The sequence below is a fragment of the Aspergillus caelatus genome (genome assembly GCF_009193585.1).
Source record: "Aspergillus caelatus strain CBS 763.97 unplaced genomic scaffold BDV27scaffold_3, whole genome shotgun sequence".
Classification (NCBI taxonomy): Eukaryota; Fungi; Ascomycota; class Eurotiomycetes; order Eurotiales; family Aspergillaceae; genus Aspergillus; species Aspergillus caelatus.
This window is the reverse complement of record NW_022475266.1, coordinates 392,158-413,920: the sequence shown is the minus strand read 5'-3', so window position 1 is coordinate 413,920 and position 21,763 is coordinate 392,158. Positions and strand designations below refer to the sequence as shown.

The following is a 21,763-nucleotide window of genomic DNA, read 5'->3' as shown; positions in this document are numbered from 1 at the left end:
TCAAGCGTCGCATCCTTGGCTATCATACTGTCAGAGCCTAGATTGGTGTAAACTGATTGGCTCAGACCTGGGATTGTAAAAGACTGGGCAACTGAACTAGAGATTGTACCTTAGTAGAGCCCCCTCGAGCGGAAGTTTTGAAACTTGCTCCTGGGTCACAAACAGAGAATGGTATATTGAAAGTATATCCCTTTCGATTATCAGCCAATATATAGTAATTTTGATTATTCAGACTAGCTGGTATTTAATTCCCTTGGACAAGAAAACTGTATTACAAATCCAGACTTAGCATAAAACTTGGAGATCCCACGGTCCCTGCTCCACCATGACTTGGCTCCACGCTTACGTGCGACGGAAACCCTCCTTGATGGGAACGCCCGAAAGTCCATATCCTGGAAACCCTCCGGATGGCGCTGATTGGTGGTTGCCGATTCCTGTCGGCCAAGTCCTCGGCGGCCCTTGCATCATCAACTACAATGATTAGTGATCGCGGGCTTTTGAAAAGGGATCTTTGAAGTTCGCCCGCTCCGACGGAGGCATCCACCCGAGTTAATTTCAGGTTAAAAGTTATCATGATACATGGTATCTCCTCTAGGCCTACAATTTACTCGCCGAGGTACCTTAATAGGGCTAGAATTTAGCGATCGACGGGCCATCATGTTCTGTCCAGAGAGATATGTCCAAGAGCCGTCAGAGAATGCGCCGCGGAGGGTTATAATATTATAAGATGATGATTGCGCAGCAACAACCCTCCGCATCCGAGGCTCATTATGAGATGAATAACCACTCCGTTTGTCTCTTCAGCTGGCCAACCAATTATTGACTGGATGGAAATAGCGTCCACCAAGACCAGCAGCATATGTTCATGCCATCAGCTGGCTGGATTGAATAATCCATTGTAATTGGCTAACCTGCATCATTGTCCAGGGAACGGCAGCAGAGGCTTCCGCCACGACGCGACGAGGATGGGTGGAATACCGCAAAAAGGATTGGATGGGTTGGATGAATCGGACGTCAAGATTTATGGTGATGAAATATATTTAACTCAGCCCATCAATCAGTTAGTAAGAAAAACAAGTATAAAGTACATTGTGTATCCCTCTGATCTTCATGTGGTTTAATTCTCTCATAACCTGAACTTCCTAAAATTTACTAACACCCCACACGGAAAAAGATGAGAGAAGTCCTCGTCATCGGCGGCACTGGCGCTCAAGGCTTACCAGTCGTCAAAGGTACTTTTAAGACAGTTTCTTCCCTGTTGTTTGATCCGAGAGCTGACTTACTTTTATAGCCCTGTCCTCGAGCAACCAGTTCTCCGTAAGAGTCCTCACTCGAGATGCAAAGTCCGCTCGCGCGCAGGACATTGCAAAACTTCCTCATGTATCACTGGTTGAGGGCAGGCAGGATAATCAGGAAGATTTGCATAGAGCCTTCCAAGGTGTTTATGGGGCGTGGGTCAATACGGATGGGTTTACCCTAGGTGAAAAGAATGAGCTGTTCTACGGTTGTCGAGCTTATGAAATTGCGAGATATCAAGGGGTGCAACATTACGTGTACGCCTGCACAGACTTCGCCCTTAAGCATGCTAACTGGGATGAGAATTTCCACTGGGGACATAATGACGCCAAGGGCAGAGTGGCAGAATATATCCTAGCTCAAGGACAGGATGGAATGAAAAGCTCAGTGCTTACTACCGGCCCTTATATGAACATGCTTTGGGACGGCATGTTTGTTCCTACCCAGCAACCTGATGGGACATTTGTCTGGGCCAACCCTGCAAGTATGTCTCTTTACCTTACCTTATATGCCCGTCACCGATGGCTAATAACCAACTTCGATGGCTCAGAAACTGGCAAAATACCTCTCATAGCTCTGGAGGATATTGGACATTACTCTCTTTGGCTCTTCAACAATCTGCCAGAGTCTGCAGGGATGAATCTCAAAGTCGCGACAGATGAAGTTAGCTTTGCGGATATAGCGGCGGTCTTCACCGAGGTGACAGGGAAAAAAGGTGTACACCAGTATATGCCTTTGGAAGAATATCTACCATTGGCCGAGCCTTTCCCTGGTGCTTTAGCGAACTTCGCCGCGGGGCCAGATGCTGTCAGGGATGATTCAACCATGACATGGCGCCAAAACTTCTCCGTTTGGTGGAGATACTGGGGAGAGGGTCGGGCTGAGCCACGGGATTTCACTCTCCTGAATAGAATCCATCCTGGCCGCATTAAGTCACTTGGTGAATGGATGAAGATGGCTCACTATGACGGATTGCGGAAGAATGTGCTGAAGGGGCCTGAGGACTTGAGGAGAGCGGCAGTATCGATGCAAAATCGGCAAACCTCTGCTTCAGCCTAGTTTTGGCACTAGCAGAGTTGAGCCCTGATTATATGTCTAGTTTTGCGTCTGTTTGAGGAGAGTTTGTTGAAACTTTTATAATTCATGAAAACAAAACATCAGTAACCAGCTCAATAATTTAATCCTCGGCTGCCACTTTCGCGTCCGGTGAGCTGCCGACGGAGTAATACGGTTTCGACTTTGATCACCAGATCGGGCTTATCCAAACAAATCTTGAACATGAACATACAATCGCCCAAGAGCAGAAGCAAGAGAAGTGGTACGCCATCTTTAAGAGACGCGACGGCTTGCGAACAATTATCTCCTGCTGGACTCTTATGACACAGCAGTTTATCGGCCTGGTGGCTAATGGAGCTACTGGTTGGGGTTTTATTGGTGAAATCTCTTCCCAGAGATTACGACCTTATACAGCTGGTTTTGCTGCTGCTTCTACCTGTGTCATTGCAATCCTTTTCAACGTCCTTACACCCTACATGCTCAATGCGCACCCGTGGAACTGGGGCCTCAAGACCAGTTGGCTCTTCGTCGGTCTAGGTACACCATTTACCTTGGCAATGTGGTTTCTAATCCCCCGAGACATCTGGGTATGTTAATTCGAACATTACTTCTAATATTAATAAGTCTGAAGCTGATTTTATACTAGTCGAACTGCCGCGGAACTCGACGAGCTCTTTGAGCGTAGAATCAAGCCGTATAGGTTCCACAAGACTATAACCACCACCCAGCGCATTGTTATGGTTAACAAAGCCGACGAGGCGTAGGGTGAGATCCTTAAGAAAGAAGAAAAAGACGTCCTCGGATTCTTTGCGTGGGCCTAGGGGTAGTAGATGAAGAGCACTGGCGAAGTTGGTTTCAAGGATCACGAAAATAATGAGGCATGGGCCAAGACTCGTCAGCCATAGTGGCTAATTAAGTGGCTCGCCCCTGGCATCCACTCTTCCTGATCCTTCTGTGCTCTTTTTCTTTGAATTCAAGCTTTCTCTTCCTTCATTAGTGCGCTCACAAGGCAATGATGTCTTCTAAGATAGATCCTATGAAAATTGAGACGCTACCCGACCCCCGTCATTAATCTAGATCATCAAATAGCCCGCCCGGCTCCCATCTCGCGCCTTGGCCGAACGCACCACCCTCGCCAGCGGAGTTAAATAGTGGATCCTTCAAAACCCCCAGTACATTCCCAGGATGTGAGCTTTCTCCGCAGATGAAAATGCCACGTCGCAGAGTCTCCGACACGAGCTATGTCTCTCGCCCTACAACGATGACGAAAAAACTCCGGATTGCTTGCCCATTGAAAGGCTGCCTCAAAGAATTCTCTGGTAGCCGCGAACTTCGAAAGCATTACGCGAAGGCTCACCTGCCTTCATGGAATGAAGAGTGTAACCTGCCCATTTTCCCTCCGTTCCTCTGCACTGCTTCTAACGTCGAGTAGTGTTGGCCCAACTATATTCTAAACGCCTGTGGTTCCTACGAAACACAGCCACAAGAATTGTATGTCATTAGCTTAGAGAAGATGAGCTCTAATTAGCATACTCTACTTGGTGTTAGATTAGAATTAGATTTGGTCGTCCGAAACGCTGGGTAACTTCTGGCTATAAGGCCAACAAGCCAATATATATATCTGGTAGTTAGCAAACAAATGTTAACAATAACGGCAACCAAGACTAAGCCCCAGATTTTTGAACAAGAAGGATTTCTTCGCCTCTCAGCAGGGGGAAAGGTTTGAACCCGGGGGTAAGACAAAGTGGAATAAGCAAGTTCGCTGACCTTATTGTAAAGTTATATTTGGGTCTTTCTGGTCCAAGGCCTTTTAAGATGAGCCCCTCGTGCTGCGCCGGAGATCGCGGCGTACAGAATTTTTGGTGTTCAACCACACAAATATGAAGGTCAGGTTCATCGAATCTAGCAGCTCCAGTTCACTAAATACACGAGAAATGGAAGCTGAGGGCCGGATGTCTCGTTACTCCAGGGTTCGTACACCAGCGCCGGCCCGCGCGACTCGATCACCCCCGAGGGGTGAGCGGCTCACCCGGCGGCAGGCACCCGACTTCTATCCGCGTTTAAGCCACACGCCGGGAGGTTAGTAGTTGGGTGGGTGACCACCAGCGAATCCCTCCTGTTGTATGTTTTTCTTTTTTCTTTTATCTTTTTGATACGGCATGGTCCCTTCACTAGAATTACAGCCTCGTATGTGGCTAAAGACTGTAGGGTCACAATTGGGTTGATAATCGCAATGACAACTTCAGTTAGGGTCAAGCTCTAGCTAACCACGCTCGTTCTAATGGCCTAGCTTTGGCATTCCTTAAAAGCAGTAAAGAGTCTCTCTCTATTGAACTAGACTTACCTTGTTGTTTATTACGTATACTATAAATACCCCTAAAACATGCATGTTCATTGTCTAAACCCTCTATCAACTAAATACCGAATCCAGATATTGCACCCAATCCTTCCCGACGTAACCAACATACATGTCTGGTCTTACAACCACAACTGCGCCTTCGTCGCTCTTCACCCATTCTGCACTGAACTCATGGGTAAGGGTAGTCAGGCGATCGTCCTGGTCATGGATATGCCATATTTCTGCTTTCTGTTGCAGTTCAATAGCCTGTTCGAAAGAGGCAGGCTTCTCATTCCCAATGAAGAGAACCTTGAATCTTCCATACGTAAACAGCTCGTATAGACGGATTCGAGAGAACTCTTCGGCATTGGTTTGCGACAAACTCTCAGGAAGCTTGGTAACCCATAGATCAGGGCAACGGTTCCCAGCAACAAAGTCGCCGTAGCTTGAGTCTACTACCAGCGGGGTAGTAGAGGAGTAGGAGACTCCCATACCTGTAGATTTGGAAATTAGGATCGATCCATGACAATAAAAGCGAGAAGCAAAGCGAATGATAACCTTACCTGTAATATAGCCCGCATTCTTCTCAATGATTTCAACATACTCCAAAGCAGTCTTGACAGTGGTCCGCACCAACTTCGCAGCAACGTCAATGACAGCCGTGGCTGTGGCACGACGCTCTTCATCGTAACTCTTCAGTAGTGTAGAACCCCCATGTCCCTTGATCGCAAAGGCGACCCGCCATATGAGGTTGAATGCGTCTGCGATACCAGTATTCAAACCCTGACCGCCATTGACGGCGTGGACGTGGGCGGCATCACCAGCAAGCAAAATGCGACCTTTTCCATCCTTAGAGATGAAAGTGCTGGCTACTCTCTCCTTGACTAGATGTTGCGTTACTACTTATGCCTGCGATCCACAAAGCAAAAGACGCGCATTACATACTCTCAAACGTACTAAACCACTCGGTCTTCTTGAACTCAACCTTGTGCGGAGCCATATGGTCTCGTATGGAGGTTTCGGCTTTTTCCTGTGTGATTTCTCCGTCGAGTAGGATATAGAAGCGGTTCATACCACGCTCTCTATATGTAATGTTAGGACAACGATCAATCCACAAATTTTAGAAACAAACAGCAGGACGACTTACCGAGGGATCCATGCAACGCGTGATTGTCCATCCTTCTGGAAGGTAATAATCTCAGGGCAGACCGGGAAGTCCGTTTCAATAAAGGTATCCAGAACGGCCCAGACCATTTCAGGCTTAGTTCCAGTAAAGGGTATCCCAAGTGTGGTACGCACAAATGAGCGCGCACCATCTGCTGCAATCGCATACTTGGCTGCTATCGTTCTTCCTTTGTCGGTCGTCACTACCACACCTGACGTGGTCTCTTTGATCCCATTGACCTGCGAATTATAGTCGACAGGGATGTCAAGTTGATGTAGTAGAGTCTCCTCGACTTGTGACTGGCCGATCATGAGGAAGTTGGGACGATGGGTATGTTTCAACGACGTCCACCATTTGTTTTGTTGAGAGGTAAACTGTCCCCCTTCGAATGTCGAGCTTGCTAATAATGGGTGTCAACCAAACTGAATTTTTTTTGTTCGAGATAGACTCAACGCACTGTTGCATTTCAAGCCAAAGGGCTCAAGGAAGGATAACGTTTTCGTCACTTCGAGATATTGTTGGGTTCTGGCGTTTAGGGCATCCGCACGGCCGACTTCTAAGGCACCATTCTTGGCGTCTGAGATATAATCTAGTCAGTATGTTTGGTTTGAATTCATTGACATGTCAATTGAGTGTATAGAAACTACTTACCAATGATATACACTGAGAGCCCCTGGGATCTCGCAAGGACGGCCGATAGTAAACCTGTTGGTCCGCCGCCGACAATGACCAGGTCGACGTCGAATGCTGATGATATATTCTCCATTGTGAACTAGAAGATTATTGTACTATGGAGTACGCTTCAGGCAGAAGGAAACTGAGAAGATTTAAGAACCGCACCCAAGAGTCTGGAACGAGACGGATCGTATGATATGCGCAAGATTTGTTCATCTTTCCTGAAATGGGAAACACGACGACATACATACATACATCCACAGGGCTGGGCATCGGCATTAGACTATGCGCCATAACCAGCTAACGGAGCAGCACATGGATCAGCTCATCTCACGTTCCTGCAGGACTTCGCCCGCGGGAGCATTCCGCTAGTGGATTCCCTTATCTGATGAGATGTAGCCTGTGATGACAAATGCAGAAATCACCCGGGATTCGTTTCATTTAAAGTCTAATTAGGTAATTAAACCTCAGTTCGGCTTCAGTTCTCTGGATCGATGGTACCGGGTGGATCTGGACCAGGCTGAGTTCATCTTATCAGTCTTCCTTGGCAGACTTGGCCACGCTGTCTGGACCCTGGAATAATTCGGAATCGGGCAGAATTTGTGAACATGAAGAATATGAGACATCAATTGTCAGGGATGTGCCACAGACCACATTCGGGTAGAGAGTAGATACTCGGGGTCAGGAAATATGTCCCGACTCAAAAAAAGTCTGATGCAGAAATTGCAGGCGAGAGTTGAAGTGGAGTAAAAAAGGTACAGGTTGCATTTGGTGAGCGGGCTGGACGGGCACTAAAGCTTAGCGTTTAGGCTCGGTCACGTTAGACTACGCGCTAAAGACTCCCGTTGAACATGTCTTCATAACTAATTACTACCCTACACAATAGCCGAGCGTTTAGTCCCGGTTGGAGACCGACGGGCTCCCATCGCCTAGTCATCGCTTATATTAAACCAAGACTTTGCCACCCCTACGGCTGGTGTCTTAGTATGGTCTAAAAAAAAAGCCAATACTGTGGAGATTGACTATCCCGGGTTCCAATTACTGGCAATAATAGTAATGATCATCCACTGGAGCTTGATGTCGTGCTGGCTACTACTGAAACAGGTCCGTCCCAGTTCGCGATAGCCCCTATATAGCTCATCAACTTAAGATTATATCGCTCATCTAATGCATCGAAGAGTATACTAGGAGTATGCCAAGGCTCAAATCCCGAGTCCTTTGCCGCTTGGCAAAACGGTATGGGTGCCTGGACTGCTACCATGGTCCGGGGTACACCCCTTCAATAAATTTTCATTGATGCTTCTGGATCTCAAGACCGTCTATACTGCCTTTTACGACTACAGGATCCATACATCTCGCAGGCGGTGCAACAGTTTCAAATCCCGTTCCCATCGATCATACGGCAGCGACTCGGAATGTCGGAATGGGATCATGAGGTGCTGATCTGTAGTAACCGGTCCCAAGATGATGTCTGGATAGAGCATATCCACTTGAGGCCCTGAATTTAACAGTGGGATATGCTTGAACTCGGAACCCGTAAAAGCTACTAGGGCGTGGGGCCTATCTCGGAGCCAATCGGTCGACGGCAGTGCTTGGAGAGCTCTTCAGGCTGCAAAAGCTATGCCTAGTGCGAGCCCCGGACTCATCTAGTTTAGCCACTACTGGATTACCTGAGCAGCGCGGAAAATACCGCTGCAATCTCGTTGACTGGGTGGGAACAAGGCTGCAGGAACCCTTATCATCATATGATATTCGTCAGTCCGTGCTCCATGCATGGCTGCTCCAGTCGATTTGATTGGTAAGGGTTGACTAAATCCATTTTAATTGTGGAAGTCAAGTTGCAATTTAATGCATCGAATTACTATTGACCAACTGGCCACCACCTTGCAGCAGTATAAATATACCTATCACGCACCATGATGTCGGGATCACCTCAAGAAGGTGCGGGTTAAGCATCTGGTTTCGTATTTTCATTTAAACTCCCCAAGAGAACACATCAACATGAGCGCAACAGCTGTCCAGGCTCCATTGACCCCGACGAGCTTCTCGTTATTATCTCCCGTTGAGTCTATTGTCTTCGATGCAAAAGCACTGCAAAAGGCAACAGAAATCTTGAACGTCATCTATCGTTATCGCGCACCAGTTCCCGAATCTGTACAGGATCGCAGCGATGAAGGAACCCTAAAGTTCCTCCCTCTCATCTATTCTCGAGTGAAAGCGCAGCAGGCAATTCCATTGATTCTGCCGGCCTTTCCCTTCAAATCTCCAAATCGCGAGAGCAAGGTACTGGGTGCCTTGCCAGATAAGGGAGAAGAGACTGCCTTGTCACACCTAAATGGCCTGTGCGCGGCAATTACAGATATCTACGAGCCAGGTGCTATATTAACTATTGCATCTGATGGCCTTGTATACAATGGTAAGTGCATTCTTGAGAAAGTACTTTCTACCTTGATTATATCAAGGCTGACGAAACTAGACCTCCTAGGAGTGCCCGACTCAGAAGTCTACGCATACGGACAATCCCTTCGACAACTCGTCCTCGACCAGGAATACAAACATATCCAATTTATCAGACTGCAGCACCTCCTCCACGTCCACGAAGATATGCCCCTTGACGCAGCCACATATGAGAGCCTTGCTGGAACCTTTCGACAGAGATTGGTAGAGAACTACACACCCCTGGACTATGACTGTGCTGCCAGTATCAAAGAAGACAAGGATGTGTGCGCAACTTATCGAGGCTACATTAAGTTCCTCACCAAGGACCTGGAGCACACGTTCATCGATGATGGAAGTGTTTCCAAACGCTCCCACAAGCAAAAGCTAGAATCGATCGCCAAGGAGATGATCGTCCGTGGCAAGGTAGGTCGCGTGTCCTACCATATCAAAAGGATATAGCAAGTCTGACTGATTTTGATTTTCTCACTAGGCTTTTGCAGAGGCAATCCGAAAGAACTACGCAGATCATATCCGTCTATCGATTCACCCATCCGCCGGATCCACCAAGATTTCTATCAAAGTGTTGCCTTTGGCTCTCCATGCCGTGACGCCCTGGCACTCTGCTCCCTGCTTCACCGTTGACGGACGAATCGAGTACGGCATGCGAGAGGTATTCGATAACCGCGAAGACGTAGAGCTAGTACACAAGGACGGAAGACCATGGTGCTACCGCGTCAAATCGGACCTGTACACCTGGTCCGAGTCTGTGGAGATCGAGCCCCAATACCCTTGTGGCCTGATCATCCGGCCAACAGAGACTAATACATCAGTTACTAATCTGGACATGCTCAAGCTCCGTGGACTAGTCCAGGAGAACTCCCCCGTGGTTCTCCGCGGTTTCAACGACACCCGTGACAAAGAGCTGTTTGTCCAGAAGGCCGGGGAAATGGGAACTCCTATGCCCTGGAAATTTGGCTTGATCCTTGAGGTCAAAGACCACGGTACTGAATCTCAGGGACTTAATAATGTGTTATCTGCCGAGTGGATGCCATTCCACTATGATGGTCTTTTTAAAGTTAAGAAGGAGATAAATGCTGATGGGAAAGAAGTCACTATTTCTTGTCCGCCTAAGTGAGTGAAACCAAATCCTTACTTACTATCTTCACTTCCACGATATATCCCGCCAGAAGAAAATATGAACTCGTCTAACCAAGTCTAATCTCAGGTTCCAATTCTTCACCGGCATGACTCCCTCTCCGAAAGACACAGGCTTCACTCTCTTCAGCGCCTCCCACCTCATCTGGCACTACCTCCCTCAAAACTACACGCTGGAACAACTCGCAAAACTATCCTGGACAGTGAAAACCACTTCCTTCGATGAAGCCAAGATCACCGACTTACCCCTCGTCGTTCCACACTTTGCTCACAACAGACCCTGTCTTCGCTACCATGAGCCTTGGCCTCAAGAGAAAACGGCCTTCGACCCGACATACATCACGATCCAGGACGTCCCCAACTCCGCGGAAATATGCCATATGCTGGATTCTTTGCTTCATGATCGTCGTGTTGCTTATTGGCATTCGTGGGAAGAGGGCGATTGGGTTATTAGTGATAATGTGACGATGATGCATACACGGAGCTCGTTTACGGCCAAGTCGGATCGATGTTTGAGGAGGATTCATGTTGATTGATTGATTGCTTTCACGTATTATTACGGCTTCCTGGGTTGGATGTTTGGCTGTATCATTGCGTTTTGTTATTTTATGTGCTGTTTCTTATGCAGAGGTGTTTGACTTTCAGGTGGCGATCCGCTTGGGAAAATTTGATGTCATGAATTTCATTGTGGTTATTGTACAAGATATTACAACTATTTCTCCATTTGTTCGTATCGCTCCCGTGCAGTCTGCCTTGTCTTTTCCAAGAATTCATCGTATCTACCGCGGGTATTTCGTCCTGCTTCTTCGACTGCATCTCCCAATTTGCCTCCCTGTGCTCCTAGACCAACACCCTGCGCGTAGACCTCGGTGGCAATAGGAGCAGTCATGCCAGTGCCCTGAGCACCCAGTCCTGTTCCAGCAGACCATCCCATTTTACTGAGAAGAGAAGCGCCCTTCGACGTTGACTCCACTGGGGACTCTTCTTCCTCCTTCGGCGGAGGCGCGCTCTTCTTGACTGGAGCCTTGGAGCTGCCGAATGCCTGTCGGCGTTCCCTGGCACGGTCGCGGTACTCGGGTGTTTGAGCAATACCATGTTTGATAAGCTTCCCCATCGCCTTGGTTTTCAGCTCTTCATTTTGCAAGTTACTCTGGTGCAGCTGACTGAGTCGTTCGTGGCGGTTGACTTCCGCAGAGCTCTTGAACTGGCGCATGCAGAGATAACAGCAGTTCCGGTTGGGATCCGCATAGGACTGGGCTGGTGGAGCGCCAGGATCCATTGCCGATGCTCCTTGATCCGAGACACCTCCGACATCTTCTGGGTTCTTCTTCTGAATGCCATGTAGCTCTGCATGTCGATTGCTCCAAAATTGTAGATGTGACGGCATCGCAAGCTTCTTGGCGCCGGCGGTGGACGAGTTGTCTGCCTTTCTCTTCTTCGTCTTGTCCGTGTCTTTCTGAGCCTTTGCCTGATTTTCTGACTGATCAGGCTGGTCGTTCTTCAATAACATTTGATTATTGTCACTGTCGCCAGTCGACACTGAGAGCTCTCTAACATAGGCCTCCTCATCCCAGTACATAAGCTTTAAAGATGGGTTATTCAGGGGGCTGAAGGTGAACCTCTCTGTACGCGCCGAGGGATTGATCACGGGAACAAATACACCGGCGTGAATGTAGCTCACAAGCACTGGCCTTGATGATATAGTGAACTTCTCAAACGAGTTCAGTCGTGTAACAGCCGCTTGAGCATCCTGAAGAGCCCCGTAAGAACGGGTATCCGAAAGGGAAGGGGGAGTTCCTTACCTGGATAGTCGCAAATTCCGCAAATCCATAACGCCAGCTTTCGTTGCTCTTGCGATCTCTTACTAGTAGCACACGGCGGATAGACCCGTCCCGAGCTCCCAGGTTGGAATCACCAGTAGTGGAAGCTACTTTAGCCCCCTTCTTCTGGTTTCCTGATGTGTTCTCAGAATTGTTAGGAGCTGGTCGGTATAGTTTAGCGACTCCTTTGGCAAGAAGCTCTTCTGTCACGGTGGGCTCGAGCCCTCGGAACAAGAGAAACTGGGACGGCTGGTTTTCAGGAGCAGCATCATTATCGCCATTATTTTCAACTTTGGGAGCAGCGATTCCAGGTGGTCCCGTTGGACCAGGTTCTTGTGCTCGTTAGTAAATAATAATAGTCGGTGAGGCGAAGATACATACCAGGTCGGGGGGCTTGACACCGGAAACATTTTGAACGTGTCGAGTAATTGACTATCGCACACTGCATAGAAATATGTTAGCGGCGTTTCTGGCAGTGTATAGTACGCTACCCACGTTCTTGCAAGTCCAATCCCCCTCAGCTCTGGCGCGAGCACGATCCTCTCTCTCCCGGCTATATGCGATGCGGACTTTGGTTCCTCGGTCATCCCGACCAGCGCTTGGGCCGTAGAAGTAAACGGATGGAAAGTTGCGCTCAAGAAAAGCGCGCGAATAATTGAGATCTCGGAATCGGAGAAAGCCGAGCTGTCGGGATATTTCTGCAAACCGTCAGGACATCCGTGAATTTTAGACAAGGGAGTATCAATCTTACTAGTCTGCCGATCACGGATAACCCGAACTTCTTCAAGACCTTCAATATGATAACCGTCTCTGAGTTCATTCGTAATCTGTTCAACATGTCGACCGGAACCACCGGTGACATGCACATCTCAGCCTCTTGTTACCAAAACAGTGCTTTGTGGAGCGCAGCTCTGAGCTTCCACGTGCAATGAAATCTCAGGGGGAAGGAGTAATCCAACGTCTTCTTCCGTCATATCCACCGGCAAGCCATCCATCATCACTTCTCTGCTTTCTTGTCCGTAGTAACGGCCTCGTCGCGGGCTTCGACTCCGACTCCGACTGTGACTTCTGCTGCGACTGTGGTATCCAGGCGAGCGATAACCCTCGCGGTCGCGATCTCTATATGCCGGCCTCCCGCGTCGGGGCGGAGGCGATCTAGACGAGCGTCGTCGATACTCATCACGGTCCCGACTGCGGTAACGAGGTCTGGAGTCTGGGCGGTCTCTGGAGTAATCGGGTCTTCTGTCCGAGGCAGGCCCTCGTGGGGGAGAGCGTGGAAGATCTTTTGATCCGAGAATACAGTTAGCAGTTGCCGAGTCGGAGAGAGAAACTGTACGGCTTTTCTTCAAGCATCCACGCCTATGCTATCGTGCGGGGAGGAGCGTAATACCGCCAGGCGAGCGCGAGCGCGAACGGTCGTCGTACATGCGGCCGTCCCTATCATCACGGCGCGGATAGGGCCGGTGAGAAGGACCCGGCGGATACCTGTTATCTTCAGGAGGTAAACGAGACATGATGGAGTGACATGCGAGATATCATGAAAGATGATGCATGCACAAGACTCGAGCGACTCGAGGGAGAACAATCGATAGTCATCGGCAGAAATTCCACACCGCCTGCCTGCCCAGGGGGAGTCGCCTCACCTTCCCAATTGAGCAGCGTATAGTTTGATGGATAGTTTTTGAACTCAGTGATCGTCGTCCACTCTTACTCTCCTATCGAAAACTCTTCGATGTTATACTGGGTCTAGTTGACTAAGCACGGAGTATATAAATCTGAAATGCATATCTCATGTAAACACTGCCAGTATCTATGTCGATTCCACTAATAGAATGCCATGGTCGTTAAGACATCTTGAAAGGTATCTCAAGTCTAGCATAATTTGCCGTTGTGGCTTTATTCAACGTGATAGTGAATTGCGTGTGAAGGAGGATGGGAATCCTTATGACTGTAACCGCATACTCAGTCGATATCGCCATATATATGGCGCTATATGTCGGAGTAATAGCGCTTGAACCATGCCATTAATATGGTACGTGAGTCGGGAATTTCTAATTCAGGAACTCCGTGGAGCCTGCGATGAAACTGTACTTTTATCAATCAATCTAAGCATGGGCCGTTTTTGCTGAATTCCTGACTCCAAGTGAATTTTCTCCCAATATCGAGCTACAGGTTTGAGAACAGCTTAAGAATGGCCGTCGCTATCATGGGTTTCGGGAGGGTGAATATCTTTTCCCGAACGATGAGACTGAGCAAGCCCGCATGGACATGCTCCATCATATCTATCGTCTCATGCTAGGAGGTGACCTTTATAAAGCCCCGATTCCCCAGTCCTCACAATGCATCTTGGATATTGGCAGCAAAGTCGTATACTTTTTTTCGAAAGCTCAAAAAGAATTTAAGGAGACGAAAAGACAAACTTTATGTTTACACGCACTTCATCTACGGACGGAAGCCTAGTTGCCCGAGCCAACAATTTTATTGACTGAGTTTTGTGCTCAACTTAAAAATGGCTTGTCACCTTATGAGAGTTTGAACCTTATGGTGCACTTCCTCTCATTTCGCTCACTCGGATACTATCGTGACGGAAACTTATATGGGCCCAAGGAAATGGCAAGCCAAAGGCCTTGCAGAGCTACAGTACCAGACTGTTTATACTGACTAAATTAGTCGAGTTGCTTAAACTGAATGAGATTTTTGAAATGCTCAAATATTGACTGTGCCACCGTGAATTAAAATGGGACAATCAGATCATGTTGTCACGCCAAGAGGTTGCGAGTCCGGCCGTCGTCACATGGATCTTGATTTTGGAAAGCTTCAATGTGTGATGATAACGTCATACATATACGTGATGTGGAGGCTTTCGTATATTTAGAGATATTAGAATATCAGTTCACATCTCTCATAAGAGAGAGAGGGAGTGGCGCGAAATGCGATTGCGTTTCCTAACTTAGGGCTAACCACCAAAACCCTTCAAATTGTGGTGATGGCCACCGTGATCGTTATTGGTGAGTTTGGCTTCTATAACCTCATGTTTTCCATCTCCATTAGCACTCTATCAAGGCCAGACTAATAGTTCCAGGTGCCGGTGCCGGAGGGATTGCCACTGCAGCACGACTGGCTCAACAAGGGTTCCACGTCAAAGTTGTAGAAAAACACGGATTCATTGGTGGTCGATGCTCCATCATCTCGAAAGATGGCTTTGTGTGTCTCGCCCTGAACCGAAATAATGTAACTAACGTTACCTAGCGCTTCGACCAAGGCCCATCATTGCTTTTAATGCGTGAGATCTTCGAAGAGACCTTCCAGGATCTCGGTACCTCACTAGAGCAAGAAAATGTCCGTCTAGTAAAATGCGAACCAAACTATTGTGTTTGGTTCCCTGACAGGGATATTATAGAGCTATCGACTGATCTAACACACCTGAAGACGCAAATTCAAAACTACGAAGGCCCCGATGGGTTTCCCCGTTTCTGTGCCTTCTTGAATGAGGCCGGTACTCATTATAACCTGTCACTTGCGCATGTGCTGCGGAAGAACTTTCCTCGGTTGCTGAGTTTGCTGCGATGGGATTTACTGAAGGCACTAATCTCCATGCATCCATGGACGAGCACATACTCTCGAGCTGCGCGGTATTTCTATTCAGAGGAAATGCGATGTGTCTGGACTTTTGGTAGTATGTATCTGGGAATGAGTCCTTATCGGGCTCCGGGCACATATTCGCTGCTACAATATATCGAGACAGTGGATGGGATATGGTACCCAGAGGGCGGATTCGAAACGGTACGCTGTAGGGAAAACCCCATCAAGTCAATACATTCACTCGCTAATTTTAGAATAAACAAAGGTCCTGAGAGCTCTAGCAGATATCGGACAGCGATCTGGAGCCGAATACATTTTGAACAGTCCCGTCAAGTCGGTCCTACTCGATGACAGCGATCACGTTGCAAAAGGCATCCTTTTGGAAAATGGCGAAGAAATCCATGCTGAATTAGTCGTCATAAACGCCGATCTTGTCTACGCATATAACGAACTCCTTCCAAAGACACGCCGGTCGCGCGGCCTGAAAAAGAGACCCGCGTCGTGCAGTAGTATCTCATTCTTCTGGTCTTTCGACGAGGAATTACCTCATTTACGAGCACACAATATCTTCCTAGCTGAAAAGTACCGGGAAAGCTTTGATGCCATTTTCGACGAGCACCGTATTCCAGACGAGCCATCATTCTATGTTAATGTACCGAGTAAGGTCGACCCAACTGCAGCACCACCTGGTAAAGAGGCCGTTGTCGTGTTAGTCCCAGTGGGCCATTTGACATCGGTAAATGGAGGACAACTCGAAGAACAGAGATGGGATACTCTAGTATCTCAAACACGTGAAATTGTCTTGGACACTATACAGGCTCAGACGGGGCTACAAGGCTTGCGGTCTAGGCTGGTCCATGAAATGGTTGAGACACCGCTTACCTGGGAACGAAAGTTCAATCTCGACCGTGGTGCGATCTTGGGTCTATCACACTCGTTCTTTAATGTGCTCTGTTTTCGGCCGCGGACCAAGCATCCGGATATTGAGCGGCTTTATTTTGTTGGAGCCAGCACGCATCCGGGCACAGGGGTTCCTGTTTGCCTGGCGGGGAGTAAGCTCGTCGCTCAGCAAATAGTGGAGGATTGGAGTAGGGAAATCAGGCAGAAATCTCGAATTGGGTTGATATTGACAGTAGTGATGGCTCTATCGGTACTGGTGGTTTCCCTTCTGTGGAAGCAGAATTAGGCATACGACGAAGATGACAATGACAACACAACTCAAGGACTTGAATCAAACATTACAGACAAGATACCCCTTTAGATGCCATATCCAAGCTCATACGCTGAAATATTAGTCGAAAAGGTAGTCCATACTACTGTCTCAGGGCCATAGCCCGATAAACAACCCACAAGCGTGTTCCACTTGGAAGCCTTAGCTTGTCCCCGAGGGTTCTCGGCCTCATACCCCGTCTCAAAGCTACCCCTATCTCCAGGTAACTATCAACGGTCGCAAGAAACGGCCCTTGAGCCTCCTTGGGCAGAAATTTGATCTCATCCCGAGCTGAAGTACTGAGAAAGTCCGCCCTATCAAGTACTCTATCCCGCACTAACTCCAGCCGAAAATCTGTAGGGGAGGCAAGCACATCCGCAGGACCCAGCCCTTGTTGCTCCAGCCACGTCGTGGGTAAATACACCCGGTTAATGGCAGCATCACGAGCAATATCACGGGCCACGTTAGTATATTGAAGAGCTTGGGCCATCCTTTCACCTGCATCTACAACACGCCGACGAAGAAAAACGTTGACCGCAAACTGATGATCCGGAAAATGATGAACAACTAAAGCCAACATGGATGCCGCTACGGTGCTAGCGACGTGATAAGAATAAGTGTCAAGATCAGATTCTGTCACGAAAGGAAAGGATCCAGATTTCGCGCTGAAGGATAGATCCGTCCGGAAGCCCTCGAGGAGACCTTTTAGATGCTCAAGCCGCAATCGGGAGGTGGGGAGATTGCCAATCGCTGCGATGAGCTCTGGAGGTGCAGGATGCTTGGCCTCTTTGGAGCTAGGTGAAAAAGGAAACAGGTCTGGGTGCGAGAATTTGGCTTCGAGGAGTTGGTCGCATTGCTCGATTACTCTGCGTGCGCTTTCGGTGTCCTGCGCTTCGTCGACTAGGTCGTCTGCTACTCGGAAGAAAGAGTATCTGCATACGGCACTTATTAACATGTCATTTGAAGTTAACCTAGGAGTATGCAGTTACTCACAGCAAGATTAGATCAATCCGTAGCGGTCCTTGGAACATGGCACTTCCCATATACATGCTCTGGCTGGAGGCTACAAGACGCTCAACTGCCATTTCCAGATTGGTCACGAATCGTTTGTCTGGATGGTATTTGTTGGTCACAAATTGTGCTAAGACCCGGAAGTAGGACGGGAACCTTTGGACTGCTTTTGGTGATTGCGCTATTTCACAAGTTGCCATTGCGATAGCATAATCGATACATACTAAACCGAAAACGATCATTATATTGGTAATGAGGAAGAAGAGTACCTCCCTAGCTAGGTCAGTATGTTCTGATGCCAGTCATCAACGTGGGTATGGCTTACTCTATGTCCATACCCCTCCACAACTGAATGCCTAGTTTGGTCGGCGCTTCAACAGTCCATGTTCCTTGGTTGATGAAAATTGTGTCCACTATCCACAGAAACAGAGTAGGAAGTGCAACGGCTGCCAGGAGCTCCATCTTGGGAAATGCCATAACGAAGCCAGACGAGAATAGCCTGAGACCGGTGTCAGATATGAGCAGTTCGCGATGCATGAGCACTTACCATTGTATCAGAAGAAATGGACCAGCCCATGTGATAATTAGACCAAGATAAGTGAAATGTTCTCCAAAGTACAATGTGATAAGCCCAATCACAATGACAAGTAAAAGTATCAAAGCTCCAGTGAGAGTCTTCTTTCGCGCGACAGCACCCAAATAGGTCGGTAGCACAAGCCGCCGAGTTAGGATTAAATATACCAAGCTAGTGTTATATGTTTGAATAATAAAGAAAAACACTTCTTCTAAAGGGATATCGTATAGGGTCCAGCCTGTGACCCCATTTGGGGTGTACGTCCAGATGCGATGACGCACCAAGTACGAATCCCAAGGAATGGTAGCGACGAGGGATATCTAGCTCAACAGTAAGCCCCCTATTCCTGTTTACAGAAACACTTTACCTACAATGACGAGGGTGGAAATCTTTTGCCAGTCTAGACGAGTCATGAATGGCCAGTAAACAAGTGTCAGGAGCCCCGCTAAGGGGATGTTGTAGGTGACATATCTGAAAGGTCAGCAATTCCAGGATAAAAAGTGACAAGGGCATACTCACACCAGAACATAGTCGAACCCCATGGCTTAGATGGAATTGATCGTGATTTGGCAATTTCCAGTCGACGTTCAGAGTAGGTTTGTGGGAAGTGCTTCGGACATTCCTGATTTATAGCATGCTCTCTCGACAAGACAACACATTTGCGAGTCAGCGATTCGCCCCTTGCAGTAGACTATAGCCGGTTACATACTTAGTTTCCCCACAGGAGTCCAAGCTAACCGATCAATAGTGAAGTCATGAGGTATTCGCCCAGCAAGGGCAAGTTGGGTGATCGAGCAAACCCGAAAGACAAGAGAGTTCAGCCGTGCCAAGCTCTTTACCAGTTGCGTTGTACAAAAACAGGCCTTTATATAATTATGATTTCATATGCCCTAAAACGACCATGACCATGACCACGATATAATGATCGGAAAATGCATTTTGCCTTAAATATTCAGCTCGCTGGTCGCACGTTGTGGCTACCAGTCGGATTCGTACCTAGGCTGGCGGCACATTACCCTATGTCAGAGCTGACAACATGACTGGTAAAGAAAACAGCCGCAAACATCCGTATGTACGAGTCATATGAAGAAGAGAAATGTTTACTAACTCATCTCTATTATAGTTATTTCTCCGGAAACTATGCCCCCATCTACACTGTTCAGCATGCGCATCCTTGCGAGGTTCAGGGCACACTTCCTGAGGAATTCCTTGGAGGACAATATGTCCGCAACGGTAGCAATTCTCTCCAGGATGATGATAGTCGCGACCTGCACTGGTTTGATGGTGACGGCATGCTCTCTGGTGTGTTCTTCAAGCGCATGCCTGGATCGAAGGTGCAGCAGCCGTTGTATTCGAATCGGTATATCCTGACGGATGTGCACTGCGCCACAGCGGAGTATCCACATATCAGTCCGATTCTCTCAAGCGCTACCACGCTACTCAGTCCTATGGTCTCTCCGCTGAAAGTATTTATGGGCATGCTACGGACCATGGCACTGATGCTTTCATCCTTTCTCGGCTTCGTGGACCGCCCAATCCGGAGAATCAGCACGGCCAACACTAACATTCTCTATCATGATGGAAGAGCGTTGGCAACCATGGAGACTGGTCCACCGATGAGAGTCTACCTTCCGTCTCTAAATACAGTAGGATGGTTCACAGGGAGTAGCGCCGAGGGAGAGGCCACTGATCAGATCATGGAACCATCTATCAGTGGTCCTGGAATAGAAAGATTCCATAACGAGATGACGACAGCTCATGTACGTCTCCATCTTATTATTATTACCATCGGACACTAACTCTAAGATACCAGCCTCACTGTGATTACCAGACGGGCGAGTTACTGCTCTTCCATTCGACATTTATCTTCCCGTTTGTACACTACAGTATCATATCACCTGGATGGAACGGCAAGCATGGGTCGTACCTCAATCAGCCTGTTCCTGGTTTCACATCCGGAAAAATGATACATGATTTTGGAGTGTCGCGCAAGCACACCATTATGCTAGATATTCCTATTTCTATGGATCCAACAAATATAACCCGCAACAAGCCTGCCATACGGTATGATCCACACGGTCGCACCCGTTTTGGGGTCTTCCCTAGGTACTGTCCTGCTCGGATTCAATGGTATGAAACAGATTCTTGTTGCATTTTTCATACGGTGAACAGCTGGGATGAAAGTGTTCCTTGGGGAACACGAGTCCACATGCTTGTCTGCCGGATGAACAGCGCATCTCCTCTGTACCATATGGGAGACCTAGACGCACCAGTAGAGGCAAACCACCCAAATCCTGAATGTCGATTGTATTACTACCAGTTCCCAGCGGATAGATCCAGTGCTATAACCGAGCAATGGGCGCTGTCAGCAATTCCTTTCGAGTTTCCACAAGTCCCACGACATCTGGAGATGACAGCCGCCCAATTCGTCTACGGATGCTCCATGCGCGAAGGGAACTTTGCCACGAGACAGAAATCCAGCGTCAAGATTGACTGTCTTGTCAAAATAGACGTCCAGCGCTTATTGCAAGCGGCCGAAGTTCAACCGCCGACTCAGATAACTGGATGTGTTGACCAACGATCTATCAATGAGATTCTCGCTACTAACGACGTGAATGATCCTATTCAAGTGTTTGCGCTTCCGTATGGATGGTACGCACAGGAGTGCTCATTTTTGCCCCGGAGGGATGGCACCTCTGAAGATGATGGCTGGCTCGTTACGTACGTGTTCGACGAGTCCCAGCTTGATTCGAACGGCAACGCACCAGCAACTTCGCGGAGTGAGCTGTGGATAATTGATGCTCGCAACATGAGGGATATTGTCGCGAGGGTGCTGTTACCGCAGCGTGTGCCGTACGGTATGCATGGGGATTGGTTTTCAGAGGAGCAAATTTTGAATCAGCGGGAGGTAGCTGAGTTTCGATCTTTAGACTGATAAGAGTTAGACAAAGTATAGGAGAGTTCTTGTATTTATTTTAATCCTTTCACACGCCAGGGTGTTAGGGTATAGGTCATCAGGTGATTGCTTTTTTTTTTTTTATCGTATCAGACCTTGATCTCTAGATCTATCAGAAAGATTTTTAGATATATACAAAAGTATCTTCATCGACACTTTAGAGCCTGGTCTATCCCCACTATACACTAGTCCATGTAATTGTATTAAAGAATGGACGGTATCGAATCGAAGAGTATGATATCAGTGCATGCACTACCACCACCCACAAATGAATTTGGTGTATCGTAATCTGAACTCAAGACCTTCAAACATTCCACTACTTTCTTCATAGTGATAAATGCGCTCGGAGAATCGTGAGACAGTTAGCATAAGTATTTCTCCCTGTCCGCTGGAATGGCCTTCGCTCAACACTTTACCAAGACGTTTCCACAAGTTGTCCATCCGTTGGCTCTCTACTAACGATATATTGCTGCAGAGTACTCCGTA

At 47.9% G+C, this 21,763-nt stretch overlaps 9 protein-coding genes across 9 annotated transcripts; 6 read left to right on the top strand and 3 right to left on the bottom strand.

Moving 5' to 3' along the window:
- Positions 1 to 1,174: 1,174 nt before the first annotated feature.
- BDV27DRAFT_169089 (uncharacterized protein) lies at positions 1,175 to 2,378 on the top strand (the record flags this gene model as incomplete). The annotated part of the gene is made up of 3 exons (XM_032074943.1): positions 1,175 to 1,232; positions 1,292 to 1,780; positions 1,847 to 2,378. The coding sequence occupies 3 exons, from the start codon at positions 1,175 to 1,177 to the stop codon at positions 2,353 to 2,355; spliced, it is 1,056 nt and encodes a 351-aa protein (XP_031933649.1). The 3' UTR covers positions 2,356 to 2,378.
- A 1,024-nt stretch (positions 2,379 to 3,402) lies between these two features.
- On the top strand, positions 3,403 to 3,965 carry BDV27DRAFT_119578 (uncharacterized protein). Its single transcript, XM_032064895.1, has 2 exons — positions 3,403 to 3,731; positions 3,785 to 3,965. Exons 1-2 carry the CDS (start codon positions 3,557 to 3,559, stop codon positions 3,853 to 3,855), a joined length of 246 nt encoding a protein of 81 aa, XP_031933648.1. The 5' UTR covers positions 3,403 to 3,556; the 3' UTR covers positions 3,856 to 3,965.
- A 797-nt stretch (positions 3,966 to 4,762) lies between these two features.
- BDV27DRAFT_152158 (monooxygenase) lies at positions 4,763 to 6,621 on the bottom strand (the record flags this gene model as incomplete). Its single annotated transcript, XM_032071504.1, has 6 exons — positions 4,763 to 5,184; positions 5,254 to 5,574; positions 5,636 to 5,772; positions 5,838 to 6,255; positions 6,313 to 6,432; positions 6,507 to 6,621. The coding sequence occupies 6 exons, from the start codon at positions 6,619 to 6,621 to the stop codon at positions 4,763 to 4,765; spliced, it is 1,533 nt and encodes a 510-aa protein (XP_031933647.1).
- Positions 6,622 to 8,531: 1,910 nt separating this feature from the next.
- Positions 8,532 to 10,660, top strand: xanB (isocyanide synthase xanB; the record flags this gene model as incomplete). Its single annotated transcript, XM_032071503.1, has 4 exons — positions 8,532 to 8,946; positions 9,007 to 9,392; positions 9,460 to 10,100; positions 10,195 to 10,660. The coding sequence occupies 4 exons, from the start codon at positions 8,532 to 8,534 to the stop codon at positions 10,658 to 10,660; spliced, it is 1,908 nt and encodes a 635-aa protein (XP_031933646.1).
- An 88-nt stretch (positions 10,661 to 10,748) lies between these two features.
- Positions 10,749 to 13,470, bottom strand: BDV27DRAFT_62224 (putative G-patch domain protein). The gene is made up of 7 exons (XM_032077125.1): positions 13,335 to 13,470; positions 12,904 to 13,226; positions 12,696 to 12,771; positions 12,440 to 12,642; positions 12,326 to 12,386; positions 11,927 to 12,276; positions 10,749 to 11,874 (listed from the first exon to the last, which is right to left on the bottom strand). The coding sequence occupies exons 1-7, from the start codon at positions 13,456 to 13,458 to the stop codon at positions 10,837 to 10,839; spliced, it is 2,175 nt and encodes a 724-aa protein (XP_031933645.1). The 5' UTR covers positions 13,459 to 13,470; the 3' UTR covers positions 10,749 to 10,836.
- A 603-nt stretch (positions 13,471 to 14,073) lies between these two features.
- BDV27DRAFT_119573 (uncharacterized protein) lies at positions 14,074 to 14,631 on the top strand. Its single transcript, XM_032064894.1, has one exon. The coding sequence runs from the start codon at positions 14,207 to 14,209 to the stop codon at positions 14,402 to 14,404; it is 198 nt and encodes a 65-aa protein (XP_031933644.1). The 5' UTR covers positions 14,074 to 14,206; the 3' UTR covers positions 14,405 to 14,631.
- A 238-nt stretch (positions 14,632 to 14,869) lies between these two features.
- On the top strand, positions 14,870 to 16,776 carry BDV27DRAFT_62202 (phytoene desaturase family protein). The gene is made up of 4 exons (XM_032077124.1): positions 14,870 to 14,952; positions 15,027 to 15,148; positions 15,194 to 15,727; positions 15,792 to 16,776. The coding sequence occupies exons 1-4, from the start codon at positions 14,931 to 14,933 to the stop codon at positions 16,710 to 16,712; spliced, it is 1,599 nt and encodes a 532-aa protein (XP_031933643.1). The 5' UTR covers positions 14,870 to 14,930; the 3' UTR covers positions 16,713 to 16,776.
- A 63-nt stretch (positions 16,777 to 16,839) lies between these two features.
- On the bottom strand, positions 16,840 to 18,863 carry BDV27DRAFT_140463 (Lycopene beta-cyclase; the record flags this gene model as incomplete). The annotated part of the gene is made up of 6 exons (XM_032069660.1): positions 16,840 to 17,668; positions 17,730 to 18,020; positions 18,073 to 18,246; positions 18,295 to 18,641; positions 18,693 to 18,792; positions 18,841 to 18,863. 6 exons carry the CDS (start codon positions 18,861 to 18,863, stop codon positions 16,840 to 16,842), a joined length of 1,764 nt encoding a protein of 587 aa, XP_031933642.1.
- Positions 18,864 to 19,357: 494 nt separating this feature from the next.
- On the top strand, positions 19,358 to 21,256 carry BDV27DRAFT_140462 (carotenoid oxygenase family protein; the record flags this gene model as incomplete). Its single annotated transcript, XM_032069659.1, has 4 exons — positions 19,358 to 19,389; positions 19,445 to 20,081; positions 20,135 to 20,536; positions 20,642 to 21,256. 4 exons carry the CDS (start codon positions 19,358 to 19,360, stop codon positions 21,254 to 21,256), a joined length of 1,686 nt encoding a protein of 561 aa, XP_031933641.1.
- Positions 21,257 to 21,763: the final 507 nt, after the last annotated feature.

Bases quoted from the DNA above. Each gene is read 5' to 3' on its own strand.
- BDV27DRAFT_119573 (XM_032064894.1), top strand. From the start codon at position 14,207: ATGGACATGCTCCATCATATCTATCGTCTCATGCTAGGAGGTGACCTT.
- BDV27DRAFT_119578 (XM_032064895.1), top strand. From the start codon at position 3,557: ATGAAAATGCCACGTCGCAGAGTCTCCGACACGAGCTATGTCTCTCGC. The intron at 3,732-3,784 runs GTAACCTGCCCA...AACGTCGAGTAG, and splicing joins GCCTTCATGGAATGAAGAGT to TGTTGGCCCAACTATATTCT.
- BDV27DRAFT_62224 (XM_032077125.1), bottom strand. From the start codon at position 13,458: ATGTCTCGTTTACCTCCTGAAGATAACAGGTATCCGCCGGGTCCTTCT. The intron at 12,643-12,695 runs GTAAGATTGATA...GACGGTTTGCAG, and splicing joins TATCCGTGATCGGCAGACTA to AAATATCCCGACAGCTCGGC. The intron at 12,277-12,325 runs GTATGTATCTTC...AACGAGCACAAG, and splicing joins GTGTCAAGCCCCCCGACCTG to AACCTGGTCCAACGGGACCA.
- BDV27DRAFT_62202 (XM_032077124.1), top strand. From the start codon at position 14,931: ATGGCCACCGTGATCGTTATTG. The intron at 15,149-15,193 runs GTGTGTCTCGCC...AACGTTACCTAG, and splicing joins TCATCTCGAAAGATGGCTTT to CGCTTCGACCAAGGCCCATC. The intron at 15,728-15,791 runs GTACGCTGTAGG...GAATAAACAAAG, and splicing joins CAGAGGGCGGATTCGAAACG to GTCCTGAGAGCTCTAGCAGA.